The sequence below is a fragment of the Lepisosteus oculatus genome, chromosome 24 (assembly GCF_040954835.1).
Source record: "Lepisosteus oculatus isolate fLepOcu1 chromosome 24, fLepOcu1.hap2, whole genome shotgun sequence".
In the NCBI taxonomy this organism is placed as follows: Eukaryota; Metazoa; Chordata; class Actinopteri; order Semionotiformes; family Lepisosteidae; genus Lepisosteus; species Lepisosteus oculatus.
In genome coordinates this window covers 502,645-520,139 of record NC_090719.1, presented here as the reverse complement: position 1 = coordinate 520,139, position 17,495 = coordinate 502,645, and the positions used below count along the sequence as shown (strand labels likewise).

Sequence of the window (17,495 nt, the reverse complement as noted above, 5' to 3'; positions counted from 1 at the left end):
AGTGACGTCCTGGCTTGTCAGTTGATACGTCCTCCATGAGTTTCCAGCCTGGGGTTTTGTGCTTTTTTACATCACGGAAATCTGAAATGGTATTAGTTCTGACAGAAGCTGCAGATACGTGACGCTAATCGAAATGGGTTGTTTGACCTTTACATTACATACACTGTTATATACACTCATGTTTAAACAGGTTGGAATGACTTTGGATACATATGGTACATATTGGCTTTACATAAATGAGACACAGATGCTGTGACATTCTGACACCATTGCGCTAAAGTTGACTTTATTTTTTTAACTGGGGGAGAAGGTGAATGCTAGTTTTATAAAACAATTTGGCAATACATTCAGAGATTACCCATAACCGCAGCAGGCTTCATGGAGTGCTATTGAGATCATACTAAAATTATAAGGTTACGTCATGATGTTACTTTTCTGAATGGAGACGAGGCTCTTTGCAAGTCTGCCTTTAGAAACAGCCATGTGTCCTCTGCAGTAAATTTGTTTTTTCGCCGCCGGCCCAGATTTTTTCTGTGGGATCCCCTCCTGTCCTGCGTGCCAGTCTGTAGCCACATGCTCTTGCGCATGAGGTCATCAGCCCTGGTCTGTGGGAAGCAGCTCCTTCCTGGCAGAGACGCTGCACCAGGGAGAGTGTGGGAAGAGGGGCAGTCAAGGACAGACACAGCCCGACAATGCCACATTTGAGTCGTTTGATTTACTTTTATCATAGTGTCACAAATATGGCACCTGGGAGCGCACAAGGGTTCGGTTGTGCTCTTCTTGTTGCAGAGGCATGGGGGAAGTTATGAAGACCCGTATGTTCTGGGGTCGTTTTGGGTAGCTGTCTCGGTTCTGACAGGGATCATCTTTAGTGCTTGAGCTGCTGCCTCCACGACATTGCCGACGTTGAGCTCAGCTGGTGAAGGCCAGGCGTCTCTATTCATTCATTTCTGACTGCCTGTGACTTTCTAGTTAAGAAAAACAGTCAGTTAATAATGCAGTTCCAGGTTTAATTTCTTGTGAATGCTGTAATTTGGTGTATTACTGAACCTCTCTGTCCGTCAGCAGTCTGTATTTTTTTGCTCTTAAGCTGCAAGTTTTTTCTCTTGTCAGTTTGATGCTGCAAACACTGCCTAATTTTCATGGTGAATTCTTGCACGTATGTGATGTAGCGGAATAATGTATAGGCAGGTATTTCAGTTTTGTTTTCCTTTTCTCACTGTAGGGATCTACCTGCTGGACATGATTTATATCGACTCTGCCTACCCGGCCTCCGACAGCATCATGGAGACGGAGCAGAGGACCAACCAGATGAACAACTTACTCCGGGTCATCTCTGACCTGCAGGTGTCCTGCAGCTACGGTAGGTGTCCAGCCTCCTCCACGGTGTCCGCCGGGCAGCACGCTTGGAGAAGCCAGCTTCTGGGCGCCATGAGTCACCAGGAGGTCTCGGTGGGGGGGGAGGGGGCAGGCTGAGCTTCTGTGTATCTTTGTGTCAGGGGTCACGGGGTGACTTTCTCTAAATCACCTCTGTCTCCTTACCTGGAAGTGGCCTCCTGCTTGTGTCAATAAGTCCTGCTGAGAGGATGGGATGCTTGGGTACGGCTTCCTGTAAAAACAGTTAACAATTCCACACTGTGTCCCACTCCAGTGTAGCCCCTGAGTTTCCCCTGAGCACATCTTGCGTTGCTTGACCCTGCGCCTCGTGCCTGGTGTGAGAGCCAGCCCTGTCTGCTCTCGGTTCATCTGCATGGAGACTCTGGAGAGAAACGTCAAGGCTGATTGCTGGGGAGAAGAGATTTGAAGAGCTCTGAAGTGCTCCAAAGAGGTTTCAGAAATGCTTAAAAGTTTGCAGAGATGAGTTTCCATAAAATTCTCCGAATGATGTAAAGTTTATTAGAAGTATGTGCTTCCTGCGATTACTGTGTGTAACGTAATACACAAATGAATCCCAGAGTTTCTGGCGGCGTTGCAGAAATTTCAGTGTAGTTTGTATGAGTTGGCAATGTTTAGAGTAATCCGTCACTGCCAGTGCGAGCAGGCCAAAACAATTCCTCCCCTCTGCCAGGATTGTTTTTCAGGGTCCTTCCGAGGGTAGATTCCTTGAAGAAAGCAGGATAGTGGGCTCTACCGTGGCATTGGGCCCCCAGAATGGGAGGGCAGAGTCCGGAGAGCTGTCAGGGAGGCTCCTGCCTACCCTGACCGGGATTTCAGACAGCAGGATCAAAGGATTTGAATGTTCCATGGCTGTCAGAGATGGGCTGGATCTCATTCCTTCCCATATCATGAAACATCAGGAATGTTGTTTTCATATGATCATCAGTGGGAAGATGTTTTTGTTTTTCCCATTTTGCCAGAATCTGGCAAAACAATATAATTAATAAAGCCATGTGTGTGCAAGTCCTCAGAGTCCACATTCCAGATATATCATCCTAAATCTCTTAGATTCTCTTTATAAGAGACACGGAGAGATTCAAATGACAGGCAAAATACATAGCATTCATGCACAAATAGAGTGACCATGATTTGCTTAAACTGAAAGACGCGATGCCTGTTTTTTTTGTTTTTGTGAGGAGGATTCTCTTCACAGCTGTGCTCTTTCTGCTCTTTGGCCTTTCAGTGGAGTGGATGCAGTCTTTTCCCTCTCATAACGTTTTCAGACACAAGACCTCGCTAGTTTTTTTTTTTTTTTTCGGAAATATGGAAAATGTTCAAACCTGGGCTGGGGTATACATGCAGAAAAAGAGATATGCGATTGCTTATTTTATTTCTGTGTTGCCAAGGTGTCGTTTTTCCCCTGCTGTAGCACTGATGCAGAGAACCTAGTATTTTCTCTGGATCAGATGATGGGCTTCCAGCCCTGGTCCCAGGGCACCCGTCTTGTGGTTCTTGTTCTGGTAGAGCTCTTATCCATGCTGGTTGATTTCAGTTTCTTTCTGAGGCATTTCTTTAAAATTGTTCTGTGGTCTGGAAATGCTGAGATGTGTTAATAGGTGCTTAATGAGGGGGGAATGCTTAATGAATCTGGACCTCAGGTGTCTTGCCTGAAATGTGACAACTGCAGTGGAAATCAGCCGGTGTGTGGAGACCCAGGGACCAGCACTCTGGGCTGTTGTTTTCAGCCCTTTTCTTATTGAGACCCATTTCATTCTGGGTGCCATTTGAAAAACAGGGTCCTAATTATTATCCTTCTCAGCCAGTTCTGAGCGCCGCCCAGTTCAGTTTTACAGCAGTACTGAGTACCCTGTCCTAGTCTGACAGGTCGTGGGAGAGCCCTCCTGGAGCAGAATACCCACTGGGAACATTGCAGACCTCTCCTCTTCCTCTGTTACCACTAGCATGACTGAACACTCTGTCTGAGTCTGAGTCAGTGACTTTTCTCCCTTTAATCCCCACAGATCACTTAGTGACGCTTCCACATGTGCAGAAGTACTTGATGTCGGTGAGATACATCGAGGAGCTTCAGAAGTTTGTGGAGGATGATAACTACAAGTAAGTCTCCATGTCTCCCGATGAACACACCTTCCTGGCACTATCATGCAGTATATCATAGCAGTGGACAGGGCTCAAAGTCCGGAACTCAGCGCTTTCACAGAGAGCTGCTCATTTTCCACTTTAATGACTTTTCAGTGCTGTGCTTCTTAGATGCTGCTGAAAGATTCAATTACCAGTTGAAATACTATACAGCTATACTGCATCAATTTGACCTTACATAAACAGAGTAGTAAATGAGTGTGGTATTTATTATAGTGTTCCTTTATTATAACGTTCGTTTAACATTAAAGAGAGCTGAGCAAAGCCTGCCCCTCCCCAGCCGCGCTGACGTGGCCAGACCCTGGTACTGTTCCCCTCAGGGTCTCCTTTCCACTCGAGGTCTGTCCGCACTCCTCGCAAACCCAAAATGCCAAAAGTGCTTTCCTGCCCCTGGGGTTCAAAGCACTCAAAACAAACATGACTGGGCTGTCCGGCTTGCACAGAAACGCCAGTTAAACAGCGACAGTTGTGCGGTCTTCATCCCAGACCACAGGCAGTGATTCATTAATACGTGTCCAATACCACCTGCCGCAGCCAGAGTCGCTTGTTATCATGACAGGAAGTCATGAGGCCTGAATGCCTATCGAGCACAAAAAGCAAGAATGTGTCTCTATGACATCACATCCTCCTAACAACACCCTGGGGTCACAGGGGTCATCGCACAGGAAGTGGCCTGTGGACTGTGGTGTGCTGTGGTGAAACCAGTGTCGTCATGCCATGGGAGAGCAGCGGGAGGTGCGAGTAGAAATGACACAGATGGGAAACCCACGCCGGAGCGAAATCCTGGGAAAGGTGCGACGCAGTGGGAGGGTTTTCGGAGTGAGCAGCCCCACGCTCCTTCCCTGAGGCAGATCTACGGTCGCCTGGCTCAGGCACGGCTGTGCTGAAGCCAGGCGGTGGGAGTTCAAGGCTGTTTCATGGAAGCCTGTTCCCGTTTTTTTTTTTGTATAATTAAGTCAACAAATGAAGTGGGAGAAAAAAGAGCTAACTGACGAGCAGCAAATCACTCTTCCATTTCGGGATTTGTCAGCATAAACGTGCGCAGTGATGGTTTGTGAACAAACAGAAATCAGTGCAGTCACTCCCTGGAGGACTCCTCCGTCCAGCAATAACAACCATTGCTGAGCGAGCGAGCGGCTCTCCCTGCCTCACACAGCATCTGTCTGTGAAGGAGGAGTGGGGCTCTGAGCACTGGAGAGTGTGCAGGATCGCTCAAGACCCTGGGACACCCAGGACCACATTCAGCAGGGGCTGGGCGTTCCCTGGTACCCGCGCCAACATGATGATTTTATCCTAAAAGACAAAACCGCCATCTACGTGCCGTGCTGACCGATGGGTCTGTAACACACGGACATTCCCAATGACCACTTCCGTGACTGTGAGTGCGCTGCTCAGTGGTGGTGGTGTGCTTCGCCTCTAGAAGCATTGAGGTGCCACACCGGGGTGACACAGCTATTCAGCACCAGCTGCCCCACTGCAGATCAGGGGCAGAGGCAAGGAACTGGTGCACCAGCTGAATTGATGGGGAGCGTCTGGGAGGCCTCACAGTGGAATTTAGCCACCCTTGAACAGCCCACAGAGAGTTTTCTGACTTTTTTTTTTAGACATGACATAAATAATAGCCTTTTAATAGATCCATCCCACTGCTACTCACAGCTGTAAAAAATAAAAGCAGTGTAACATTTCTGTCTGGGTCTGTAGTTTTCAGAAACACATCATTTTGGTCAGTGTTTTAAAAAGCTGGAAACGCACAGTGACTCCTGCTTGCATCTCTTTTTTTTTTTTGATCACACCATGTTTCCATGACATTGTTTTAAACCACTGAAAACCACTTTCATGTCCACTTTAAAGCTCGCTTTGAAGGAGAGGAACACACTTCCTTTGTGAAGCAGTTTGACCCACTCCCAAGTTTTACCTGCTGCCCTCTATTCAAGCTTGCGAAAGGTACTGGGTGATTAGAAGCTTGTTGCCTGCCTCACTCCTGGTATTTCTACTCTTATCAGGACAGTTGGTATTAAGAGTCTGCATCTGGTAAAAACATGGAGTATATTATTCTGCGGCACACTGTGCTGGTCTGTTTCTGTGTAGTGCTTTGGAACAGCTCACTCATTTTATTACAGTATGTGCTGTTAGATGAGCCTGCCTGTGTCTCTATAGCTCAGTCTGTCTGCAGAACCTCAGTGCTTTAGGGCTGAAAGTCAATAAACATTGAAGAGAGGCCTGAAGACTACATGTATATACAGTACTTATTGTACTTCAGATCATACTTCATGATACTCCAAGCTGACACTTCATATCAGTTTGTTCAAAGTGAATAGATTAGGGAAGATGTGTGTGCAGTGTCTCTTTAAAGCCCAGCTCCTGGAGCTCTTCACAGACCCGGGGATGGACTTGGCGTTCTGATCTTTGCTCCCAGGCTGCAGGGATGCACTTCAGGCACCACCGTGGTCAGATTGTAACGGAAATCCTTCTGCAGCTCCGTCACACTGAGCCGTGGGCCTGATGGACAAGGACGGTGCGTGAATCCCAGCGAGCGGCGAGCGCGATAACCGACGCAGCAGGTCTTGACAAGTTAACCCATCAGCCCCTGCAGTTTCCCTGCAGAGCTTGACATGCGGAAAGGGAAGCCGCGCTTGAGTTTGCTCAGGTGACAGAGTGTGGTCAGCCCCTCGCTGCGGGGTTGCTGCAGTTTGCCGTCAGCGGCTGCCCGACCCCGTGTCTCGGCACGACCCGGCCACTGCGGTGCCAAGTCCGCTCTTCCACAGTGGCACAGCTCGCCTCGCGCGGAGAGCGGAGAGCGATTCGTCAGGTCTGACCGGAACAGAATGTTTGTTCTGAAACACAGGCAGTGATTCATTAATACGGTGCTGAAGAGGGTGTCGCGTCTCTCTCTCTCTCTCTCGGCGTGTTCTGTCCAGTAAACCAGACAGATGAGCTTGTCTGGCACGTCCCCTCGCTCCCCCTCGTCGGCTCAGCGTGTTTTTTTCCATGGGTCTGTTATCAGTCTGTGAGCTGAGGTGGAGGTCAGCCTGGAGCTGCTGCTTTGATGCCGTGTACAGGCCGCCGGGACGAGGCGGCGCGGGGCGGGGCAGTGTGCCAGTCTGGCTCTCGGCCCCCCCATCGTTCTTGGATCGCCGCCGCCTCTGGTTCTGGCGCTCTGGAGCATGAAGTCATTGCTCCTCCAGGTCTGTGGATTTGTCAGTGCATGTGTGGCTGCCAGCTGGCTGTGGTGATGTCGCAGCATGTAAGGTGTCTAATTTCTGCACTTTTAACCCAGATGAGGAGGATTTTCCAAGCACAACAGCATGACACTTGTTTGGAACAGGATTTCTGGGATTGAGCGCTCTTCTTTAAGCACAGATCATTTGTCCCATCTCACTCTTTTGGTTGTGAAGTTGTTCATTGATCTGGGAGTCCCATCTAGGTGCTTTTTGACAGATCCCCGGGGAATTCGTTTCAACCACATGATCCAGTCGTTTCTTCCTCACTCAAGAACCACTTTCTTAAGTGTTGCACAGTGTTCGTGTTAACATATACGATGTCAATTGAAAAGACAGGAACTACTCCAAGTTTGAGATTTTCTCTAAGTGTATTTATATGTGGAAAAAATCCATAAAACTGTTTGCTTTGTTCTCAGCTGTATGCTTACAGGAAAGAATGGTTTCCTGTGAGTGCCGATATAGATACATATAGGAAAATGTTGTTTCTTGACATGTGGCCTTGGCTTGTTTAATTGGATTCATTTTTCTGTGGTTAGGAATTAGGAAAATCTGGCTTACACTTGGAAATAGAAGATGTGGGGGAGACAGGGGAGCCAGCTGGGTTTCATGTAAGAGAGAGTTAGGGGGGTGGTCTCGTTTCTCCCCCAGCCCCCTCCTCCTCCTCGTGCGGAGCACCAGGCTGTGAATTCCCAGCGACAGGCGGCAAAGGGGGACCAAGCCAGCTGTGGGCTGCTGGTCTGCATCCAGATGTTTGCTCTGTTGATGCCTACACGCTCTTCGCTCTCTAACGAGTCTTGTCCGAGTCATGAGTCATTTTTTTTAATGAGAAGACAGGACTTTTCCCGGGGCAGGTATAAAGTTCCTCTCTCTCCGCCTTCCTCTCTTGCCCCCTCTAATCAACTGTCGATCTGACACCACCGATTTCTGAATTCCGCACGTCGTTTCCATACACGATCCATTTCCATGTTCAGAGGATACAATACACGGGGAAAAATGTGATTTTCATCTAAAGTCCGGCCTCTGGTGCTCCCAAGTGGCTCCGCTGGGAAACGGCACTCCCTGGTCTGAGCCCGGTGAGCCTGGGATTCGCCCTGCGGCGGAGCTGCCTGGGGTTGAGAGGCCCTGATCGGCGCAGCAGTCAGCTGCTGGAGCACCTGTGAGCTCGCCGTGACGTCACGCGGTGGAGGAGGAGAGTCTCTGCGTGGCGACAGCGAGCCGAGCTGACCCCCGAGATTCTTCAGGAGGAAGAGCGTCACAAGATAAACCCATCTGACGCCACATCTCACTGCACGCTGGCTCTTCTGTGGTTGGATGCACGTGGTTTAATGGTGCTGGGGAAGACGATATGTAAAAACAGGCAGGTCACTTCAATTCAATGAAAGTTCCTTCAGTGTAAAATTCTGAAGCAGCAGTAAAATCTTCACACTCTGCAAAACCAACTATTTAACATTCATGCAATAGTCCACAGAAGGCCTGTTTTCATTGCACGGCATTTGGGTTGTTTTCTTTTTTTACTCATTTTTTCACAGTCATACTTTGAAGTTGTCCCACCTCCCCAAAAGGAAAAGTCTGTTCTGCCCTCACACCCAAAGTGCTGAGGAGGCAGTTATGTTGGCTCCTTTGCAAAAAAATTCTGAGATTCTCAGACCTTTGAACATGAAACGCAGAGTGAAGTTTTTGGAATTTAAATTGTCATTAATGTGGTTATAAAGGAGGCTTTTAAAAAGCTGTTATTCTGTGAGCATGCAAGTGGTAATTGGTATCTGCTGGAAGTTAAATTGGAAATGTTCACTTACGGAAAGCCATATTTAACATGGGAGGATGCAAGTGCTTTACAGTTCATGCTTGGTTATAAGCACTGTGTGGATTTAGAAAAGATCAGTCATTAGCGTTTGCCTCAAGCGCACAGTAAGAATTACACTGTGCATGGAGCCCAGCAGTGCCCGGGTCATGCCTCTGGGTACTGTGGAATACCCACGCTCTGTTTTCTACAGGAATGTTTGTGGAACCCAAACTCTGCTTCACTCTGACTTGCTGTAGCTTATCTTTTAACTTTTATAAGCACTGCAGTGCATTGGCCCTCTCTAAGCTCTCATATGTTAAGAAATAACCAGAACAGGGCACTGAAACACCGCTGATCATACTTATTACTGCAGGGAAAGACACTGAGACACCACTGATCATACTTATTACTGCAGAGACAGGCACTGAGACACCACTGATTACTTGTTACTACAGAAAACGCTTTCACTGGCCTGATGCTCCCTGCCTCTCTCTCAGCAGTCAAGATGAGAAACATAATTGTAGCGTAAAACATTTAAAACCATTTACTCTTCAGATAAAGGGTACAGATCTGCTGCCTGCAGGCTCTTTATTTCAGCATCAGGTTGTGTCTGAGACCAGGCTGAACCAGGAGAAGTAAGAGCTGGCAGTCCTGAGTTCACTGGATGTCATTTCATGTCTTACAGGTTACTGTCTGCGCATCTCTTGATTTTGTTTAGTATTCTAGACACTTCAAGGTTTGACAACTCAGAACAAATACTTTGCCAAGAAACGTATTCTTTTTTTTTGGTAAAATGTCAAATGTGGGGGAAAACTGCATTCTTATTAACACTTTTAAGCCAATCCATTAATTCCAGCAGACCAGCACCAGTGAAACACTGCAGTGCTTCTGTGCTTTTCTTTACTCTGCTCATAAAAGTACACAGTACCGCTGAAATTAAATTTAGACTTAAAACATCCCAGCAGAAGTGTAAATGGTTTTAGAGGCCTTGACAGGCGCAATGCACAGCCACAATTTGCATGGGAAGAGTGTTCAAAGATGTGAGAGCTGTGGTTTGAGATGCAAGGCAAAGTCATCATTTCTGCAGCTGGTCTGCGCTTGTAAACAGCATTGCGCATTTGTATGTTGTTTCCAATGAAATGACATTGTTCTTTAAAGCAAAACCTTCCGAAACGGCAGGCATCCAATATCAATTTCCTGCGGAAGCGCAAAAGCAGACTGGGAGCTGGCATTCCGAGCGCGGGGTCTGGACGCGTCGTTCGCAGGCATCAAGGACCGCAGTTAAGACGTGAGCTGGCACAGGGCTGTCAGGCGTGACTCAGGCCGTGCAGCGCACGCACATGGATTCACAGGGGGGTGCCAGCATGCATGTGCACGCTTGTTATCGTGTGTTATCAAGCTTTCCATAATACCAGGTGGCTGGTATCAGTTCCATCATGCCCACGCACAGAAGACAGAAAGCGTTTTCTTGCAACGCTTGGCCTCAAGTGTTGGCCTCACTCTGTGTAGGAGCTCCAGTGTGGAGTGCACAAAGCCGTCTATTACAGAAGATAATAAAGAATTGGCAAATGCCCTGATGAGGGATTTGAATTATTTATTTTTTTTGTATTTCTTCCTTGTCACATTATCTCCGTGGGAGTTTTAAAGACACTTAATGTTCTTCCAGTCACACAATGCTTTCCTTGCATTTTCTTCTTTTGCTTCTTAAAGAAGAGGACCCAAGTGATTCTGGGAGTTAAAACATGGTACTCCGCGCGCACACAACTGAACACACAATGAACGAATGCGGAGAGAACACACACCAGCCCAACAGAGGCAGAATACAGACTGGACTTGAAGGACTGGGTTTCAGGTTCCCTTCCAGGGTTGCAGTCGATCCTGGACAATAGCCCTTTAGCAGATGTTTCCTAGTCTTTTGTGCTCAGTCCTCAGATCCCAGCAGGCTTTTGTTTTCTTCACAAAAGAAACACTTGGCACATACTCCTAGAAATGCATGTTTACTGTACACGCACATTTTTTTAAAAGACAGTTTTACAAGCTGTGAGTTTGGAATGCATGTTTGTAATTCTCTTTAAAGAGCAATAGACTGTTGAGCCACCTACACGAGTCCATGGGACTGTATCCCTGAGGGCCAGTAGACACCCTGTAATTGTGTCGTAACATTTTCTGTATTGTGATTTGTTTTGTGTGTGGAAATCATTGGATTTTCTGATGTCAGATGGTTCCATGTTTGTGAAGTCTCAGCATCTGACCCCACTGCTCACACCTTGAGCACAGACGCCCATCTCGCCATGTGGCCAGGCTACCTGGACAGGTGTGCCGCCTGCTGCGCTCTGTGCTGACTGGGACCTGTCTCCTGTGTTGCAGGTTGTCTTTGAAGATCGAGCCAGGGAACAGCTCCCCACGGCTGGTGTCCTCAAAGGAAGACCTGGCAGGTAAGGTAACGCCCTTCTGCAACAGAAAGCCCTCAGATGGCCCGGCACCAGCATGACAGAGACCTTTTAACTTGTAGCAGGCTGCTACCGTAGTTCACAAAAATATCTCAGCTTGCTTCTTCCTGCTCCTTTCACAAAAGCTTTAAATGTAGACTCAAGGTGATTTTTTTGGCCTTTCACTCCGCTATTCAAATCTCTAGCAGCAGTTACTGATTTTTGTTATCTTGACTGAGTGCTTTTAAACCCTGGGTGTATCAGGCAGCTGTGCTGAACTGATCGTCGGCTGACGCTAGCGGTGTCGTCACCTCATCAACATGCTTCAGTCCGGATCCGGGATTGAACTCGCCGGTCCGAGTTTCCCCACATCCTGGCTGGGGCTCTCGCTGTGGGAGGTGGGGCAGCATTTCGCTGGGGAGCCGCGTGGTTAATAACTTCACAGAGCGTGCCCTGTTTTGAAGCACTTTTGCAATGGAAGAATGAAGTCATTGCCTACCTACGAAGCCAGGCAATACAAGAGTTATTGCAGGGCTTTGAAAAGGGGCGAATGTTGGACTGCTTAAATCATTACATGTTCGATTTGGAAGGGAAGTGCGGTTTGGCTTCTGAGAGTGAGCCGAAAGAAAACAAATAAAAATGCACAGCTCAGAAGGGAGGCTCTATCCTTACAACCAGCTAGTAAAACTCTGGCTGGCTGTCGGCCTGATGGCACATCTCACTTTAACTTCGTCTGCGAGGCTGTTCTTGTGCCGCGGTCTCTGAAAGACAGATGATCTCCATTCAGTACTAAAAGCTGATCCCCCATCAACCCGGAGAAACTGTTGTTTGAGATTGAGAGCTGTTAACAGGAATTATAATTAGGTTACATATGCAGCTGAGCCTGCAATAATCTGTGTTTTTTCTTTAATTGATCCCCAATTAAGTGCACCAAAGCCGTCTTCTAACAGTTCCTGCTAAATATCAGGCAGGACATGTGTTGGCAAGCTTTCGTTTTCTTTAGGATCCCACGCAATTATTCTGTGAATAATTACCATCTGATCACTCCAGCTCGTACAGAGTGCTGCAGCCCACCCATGTCCCAAATCTCTCTTGTCCCTCCCGCGCTGGCTGCAGTCACGGCCCACAGCAGTCTCAATCCCTGGTGCTGTGGCCCCACTAGGGCACCAAGGCAGCAGGTCCAGGCCCGACTGTTCTCTGGGCTGCCCCCCAGGGCTGGAGTCAGTGCTGCGAACTCATTTCCGCACAATATACCCAACCCCAGAGGCCTGAGACTAGCCCTTGCTCCCTGCCCATGCCCATGTCAAGCAGCACTCAATTAACACTGCAGTTCTGTTGCTGGTTTGTGCTCCTGACCTTCTGGATATAGACAGGATATAATTGGAAGTTGCATGTGGAGGGACAAACTGTAGGTGTGTGATGGAGTCTACTGGTTTCATCCCTGGGCTTCCTGAAGCGTCCTGGACCTCTGTGGCTCCATGTCTGGGGCCCTAAGTGTGACAGTCAGCTCAGTAATGAAGGTAGTTGTGCCAGGCTGTGGGAATGGGACCTGCCACAGGGCTCCCAGCCTGTAGCCGTTATTTCTGCAGTGCCATGGTTGAGAGCCCTGACGCTGGGATTGATGTTGAAAGGGTTAGGAGCGCTCCAGTATGTTCCCCAGGTCTGATCCGTCAGCTGCCGGATGTTTGGCTGGAAGTGCAACCAGTCATTCATTCCAGCGGCTGGAAGTATGGAACGGCCTCCGCGGAGCGGGGATCCCAGCGGACGGTTTCCCCGAATGGCTGCGCTTTCCGTTTTGACCAGGAGCAGAGAGGCAGCTCCCTGGGATCGGAGTGAAAAACTGGGGGAATTACCCCACATTTTTTCTCTCACACGCACACACACACACTTTTCCCAGCCCAGGGCTCTGGGCCTCTGCAGTGGTGTTTTGGGAATTTTAAAAAAGTGCACCAAGCTTCAGAAACAGGCAGCTGAACAATTGCCTTGGCCTCTTTGTTCTTTTTACCACAATCTCTAATTTTCCATCTAATTCTTCACTAACAATACAAGTGAGTCTGATTCAGTTATGGAATTTGTTTGCAGATGTTGTCCTGGCAACTGGTAAATAGACTCTGTTTTTATTTTTTTTACGCATGCCCTAATTGCAAGGTCATTTTGAGAGAAGTGGGACTTTTGCTCAGTATGAGTTGGGTCTGCCAGCACAAAAAGAGCTGTTCAAGCGTCTGCTCACATAGGGCATCTATTATGCAGTATATCTATTATATCAGTATTCAGTACTTAACAAACACCAAACATTAGGTGCTATTATACTGTACAGCTTGGGATGAAGTTCAGACAATGAGTTCAAGAAAAGGGCACTAGGCAGATGTGAATTTATCTTCTGACAAATACGAACCTGACAGTCAACACCACCAAATGGAATCAGGATGGAGCAGTGATGTGCTTATAAAAGATGTAACTCTATACCGAGAACCTGGTAGCCCTTCAGATTAGGCAACTCAGATCGCATTTTTGTGGATGTAAGTAGAGGAGTTCAAAAGCACCATTCATCTGCTAATCATTGAGCACTTAGTTAGTAATTGATTGCATGTTAGTAATGAAAGATGTTCTAATTTCAGAGCTTTGTATTTATACCTGTATAGCATGTATAAAGTTTCATTTTTAGCCTTTAAGATTAAATGACAAGGAGCTTGTGGGTTTCAGAAGTTATTTGTGAACCCAAACTGTTCACCTGCATAACATGTCTTCCTCTTGTCCCTGTGGTCAGTTACTGTTACAACGTGCTTTAGATATATTGATTTTGCTGATGCCTTTGCAGGTGATTTAATTGCAACACAATTGCTAAACTGTGGAAACCTATGTTGTGTAGAAGCCCTATGTGTACAGGATTAACCACAATTAACCATTTGCAAATTCTATATAATTAATATATTATACAGCAAAAAGCATTGTACTATACAGTAGTTGTAAAAATGAAATGAAGGGTTATAATACAGTACAATAGAATAACAAACATTTCAGGATATAAAAAGTGATGTGTCTGCAGACGGAGAGTCACACTAACACTTGGTTGTGCAAAAGACTGAGCCAGGGCACCTTTTGCACAGAGTCAGAGCAAAGCTTTCAGCACAATCAACAGCTTCACTCTGGTTTTGCCAAATGAGTGAGGTAGTGTTGCTCAGTTGCCAAAGCAAAACAAAATGAAATATTATTGATTCCAGCAAAGATGTTGCAGAAACTGTTATTTTAATGCTTTTGGAGGAAGTTTCTAATGATGAGATCATGAGAGGCTGTAGTGTTCAACGCGAGTCCAGCTTTCTTGTCAGCAGAGCGGAATATAAAATGTGATGTAATTTGTCAAGCTGTTACAGTCAAAATCTGCTAGTTCAATATGGAAAACAGCAGCTTTTTATTTGATTTAAATGCAAAAGGAATGTACATGCCCACGTATTTTGGATGTGGCTGTTTTGCATGGTCTTTTACAAGTAGAAACTGTTGGAAAATAGCTGTTGAGGGCGCCGTACACGGTATCAGGCTATGTATAGTCTAAGCACATACAGTCAGTGCGGGGTCCTAATAAAATTAGTTGGTGCAAATAAAAATGCAGCTTTCATGAAGACTGTGCACCGTCAATCAGTGACATCTGGTATCTGTAGCAATGAGCACATTGTGAGTGCGTTCCAGCAGACAGCAGCAGCTCACAGCTGGGGGGGCTGGGGGGGCTGAGGTATGAGAGCGCAGAGAGCCCTCTGGTGGAAAGTAGTGATGACCGCGACCTCAGCTGGGCGATGCTGCTGTTCCACAGTGCCAGGCTTATCATGTGTATGTAACTCATCCACAGTGCACAGTGTTCATTCCACTTGAATGGGCCACCTGGCTTTCCAGTCACCCTCTGTACAGTTCAGTATAGATCTGCCTCTGTATGGGCAGATCTGAAGTGGTGGGTGTAGGCTCCGCCGTGTGTAATTTCAGTGTGAATGAGCTCGCTCTGCTCCATCTGTCTGCCTGAGCTGCACCCAGTAGTGCTTCTCCTGCTCTTTGAACAAGGTTTATGATATAATAGTGCAGTTGTGGTCGGAGCTTCATTGTTGCCATGTGCTGGCTGGAGAAAGCTGCTCTGTTTGCGTGAAAGTGCAACACGTGCTTCCATCCTGTGGGAAAAGAGTGGTCATAAACTTGGTCTAATCTTGCAGCTCAGCACAATCCCAATTAACCGGATTTCTAGGAATTTTGTTTTCCCTGCAGCTGTGGAAAATAACCTTCTGGAATTGAAGTAGCCAAAATTTATAAACAGTTGTAAATTAATGGTGATATGCTTTTTTCTCCAATAAAGAAATAACTGGTGTCGTGCTGCTTAAATCGGGAACAAACCTGAAAATGCACAAGCGCTTATGAAGCGAAACCTTAGCAGTTTCTCTGTGAGTGCTCCTGCCCTGATATACTCACTGACCGAAATAAGACCGGCTGGGCCTCTGTGAGCTGCAGCAGCCTGAACAGGACAGGCCTGTGTCCCACAAGGTTTCCAAGTATCTTTGATCTGATCTCATCCCCCTCTTCCGGCTGGATCACCTTCGGCAGAGGCGGGAGGAGAGCTCTGGCATCTGGGATCAGACTGCAGTTCCCCTAGCTCTCTGCCGGACGGAGACTGGGCTCTGGCCAGGGAAGGCACTGGGAGTCAGTCTCTTGCCGCTTAGTACTGCCTCTGCCTCCTAATATTGTGGCCTGTTAGTGTACACGATTACTGCGGTATGTTCTGGTAAGCGCAGGGAAATCACGGTAACAACATGAGAGCTAAAGCAGAGGTACAGCAATGCTTGATGCAAGCGAAGGTAAAGCATATTACAAGCACGGTACTGGTGTGGTAAAACCATAGCAGGGCCCAGATGTGGAATGTTTAATCGCATGGTGTGGTTTAGAGGATTTATGTGTTTGGAAACGTATTTGGAATGAAGTAACCTTTCTTATAAACAGGAATAATTGCAGCAATGATCTTCATTTAAACAGTAGGATGTGAGGTCTTTGCCAAGCTAGTCAACCATAAGCAGTAGTTTATACTTCGTAATAAAAATGTCAGACTCCCCAGAAGTCAGATTCTGCATTGATTCGAGGCCCCTGTGCCCCTGAGGTCCCAGACTCCACACCTATAGACTGTCCCATTTCAACTGTGCACCGATCTCACTGCATCCCTTGGGAAGGAGATTAAAACATCATTCATTTTGGGGAAAAAAAACGTCCCTTTTCATATATCATAAGACCATTCAAAAGCATTTTCAGTGCATTAATCTAGTCATGAAAAATTTGGAACAGTGCTTCAGTGGCCTCTTATTTCTCACCACACTGGATGGAGGAAAAAACTAGAATATAAATGATTCTAGACATTAATACTGTATGTGTATACAGTATATAAATGCAGTTATCTTGTACGTGACCTGTAGTTTCCGTCAGGGTGTCGGAAGGGAGTTGCACAGGGCTCCACTTTGCCTCGTGGGCTGTGGAAACCTGGCAGCACCGGCACATGGCTGTTGGGTAAGAACATCCCAGCCACGGGGCGCGGACGTGAGACGTGTGGAGCTGTTTAGGGTATCGGGGGTGGCTAAGGGGGGACTCAATGAGACAACACGAGGGGGGTGGTATTCTCTTGAAAGTGATTGTCACTGTTAGAGCAGCCTCAGCATTGAAGCGCCTTTAAATTAGACACCGAGAAAAGCAGCAGCACTAGTGAAGCGCGTTTCCTGTCGTAGGCTTGTTATTCACTTGTGGCCCCGTCTTCGGGGACCCCTCGGGAGACGTACCTGGACTGGAACGTGACCTCAGATTGTGTTCTCAGTAACGCAGGAGAGGTCAGATTCTGTTCGTGCTGTTTCACTCTCAGCCACATGAGTAATGAGCTGCTCTCCCACAATTAGACCTTTCAGGGTCAAATGGAAAAGTTTGTCTGGTTCCTTGTCTTACTGTGTTCCCAGTTCCTGTTCTGTTTTATTGGACTTTTAATTTTCTTCATCTTTTACCGGCTTGCATGCTACTGAGGTGCTGGTATCGAAGCTCTGGGTCACACCTCAGAACCTGCACTCTTCTCTTTTAAACAGACCTGAGCTCCAGATGGAGACAGTTACTCCAGGGATCTGCAGGGTTTCTGGCCACAGGCTGGAGTCCTGCACATTGTCATCTGCTCTGGGAAACCTGGAGTTCATGCATGCATAACACTTTCATCAGACTTGGGCACTGAGAAGAGAGCCGCAGCTTGCAGATCACAAGTCCTGCTGTCAAGCAGCCGGATCCTTTCCATCACCGATGAGAAGCAGGCCGGGCGTGCTCGGCTCCGGGGGGTTTTCCTCTTCGGCCTCCCAGCCAGCAGAGCCTTTTTAGGTCTCCAGTTCTCGCCTCACTCGGCGCTCGGCTTTTTAAAGCCTTTGTGTTTGTAAAAGCACATAAAGAAAATAAATACAGTTTAATTGTCAGGGACAGTTGCTTGTCACGCTGAGAATGCTGACAGACTAAGGTTTCCTCCAGAGAACAGTTTGTTTCTTC

At 47.3% G+C, this 17,495-nt stretch overlaps 1 protein-coding gene across 1 annotated transcript in view; it reads left to right on the top strand.

The window, feature by feature from the left end:
* The first annotated feature begins 1,199 nt into the window (after positions 1-1,199).
* The window catches only part of ralgps1 (Ral GEF with PH domain and SH3 binding motif 1), a 28,628-nt gene continuing 12,332 nt past the window's right edge, over positions 1,200-17,495 (top strand). Inside the window, exons 1-3 of the mRNA XM_069183510.1 lie at positions 1,200-1,363; positions 3,399-3,492; positions 10,906-10,973. Coding sequence (XP_069039611.1) covers positions 1,243-1,363; positions 3,399-3,492; positions 10,906-10,973 — 283 coding nt within the window. The 5' untranslated portion in view covers positions 1,200-1,242. The remainder of the gene's footprint in view (positions 1,364-3,398; positions 3,493-10,905; positions 10,974-17,495) is intronic.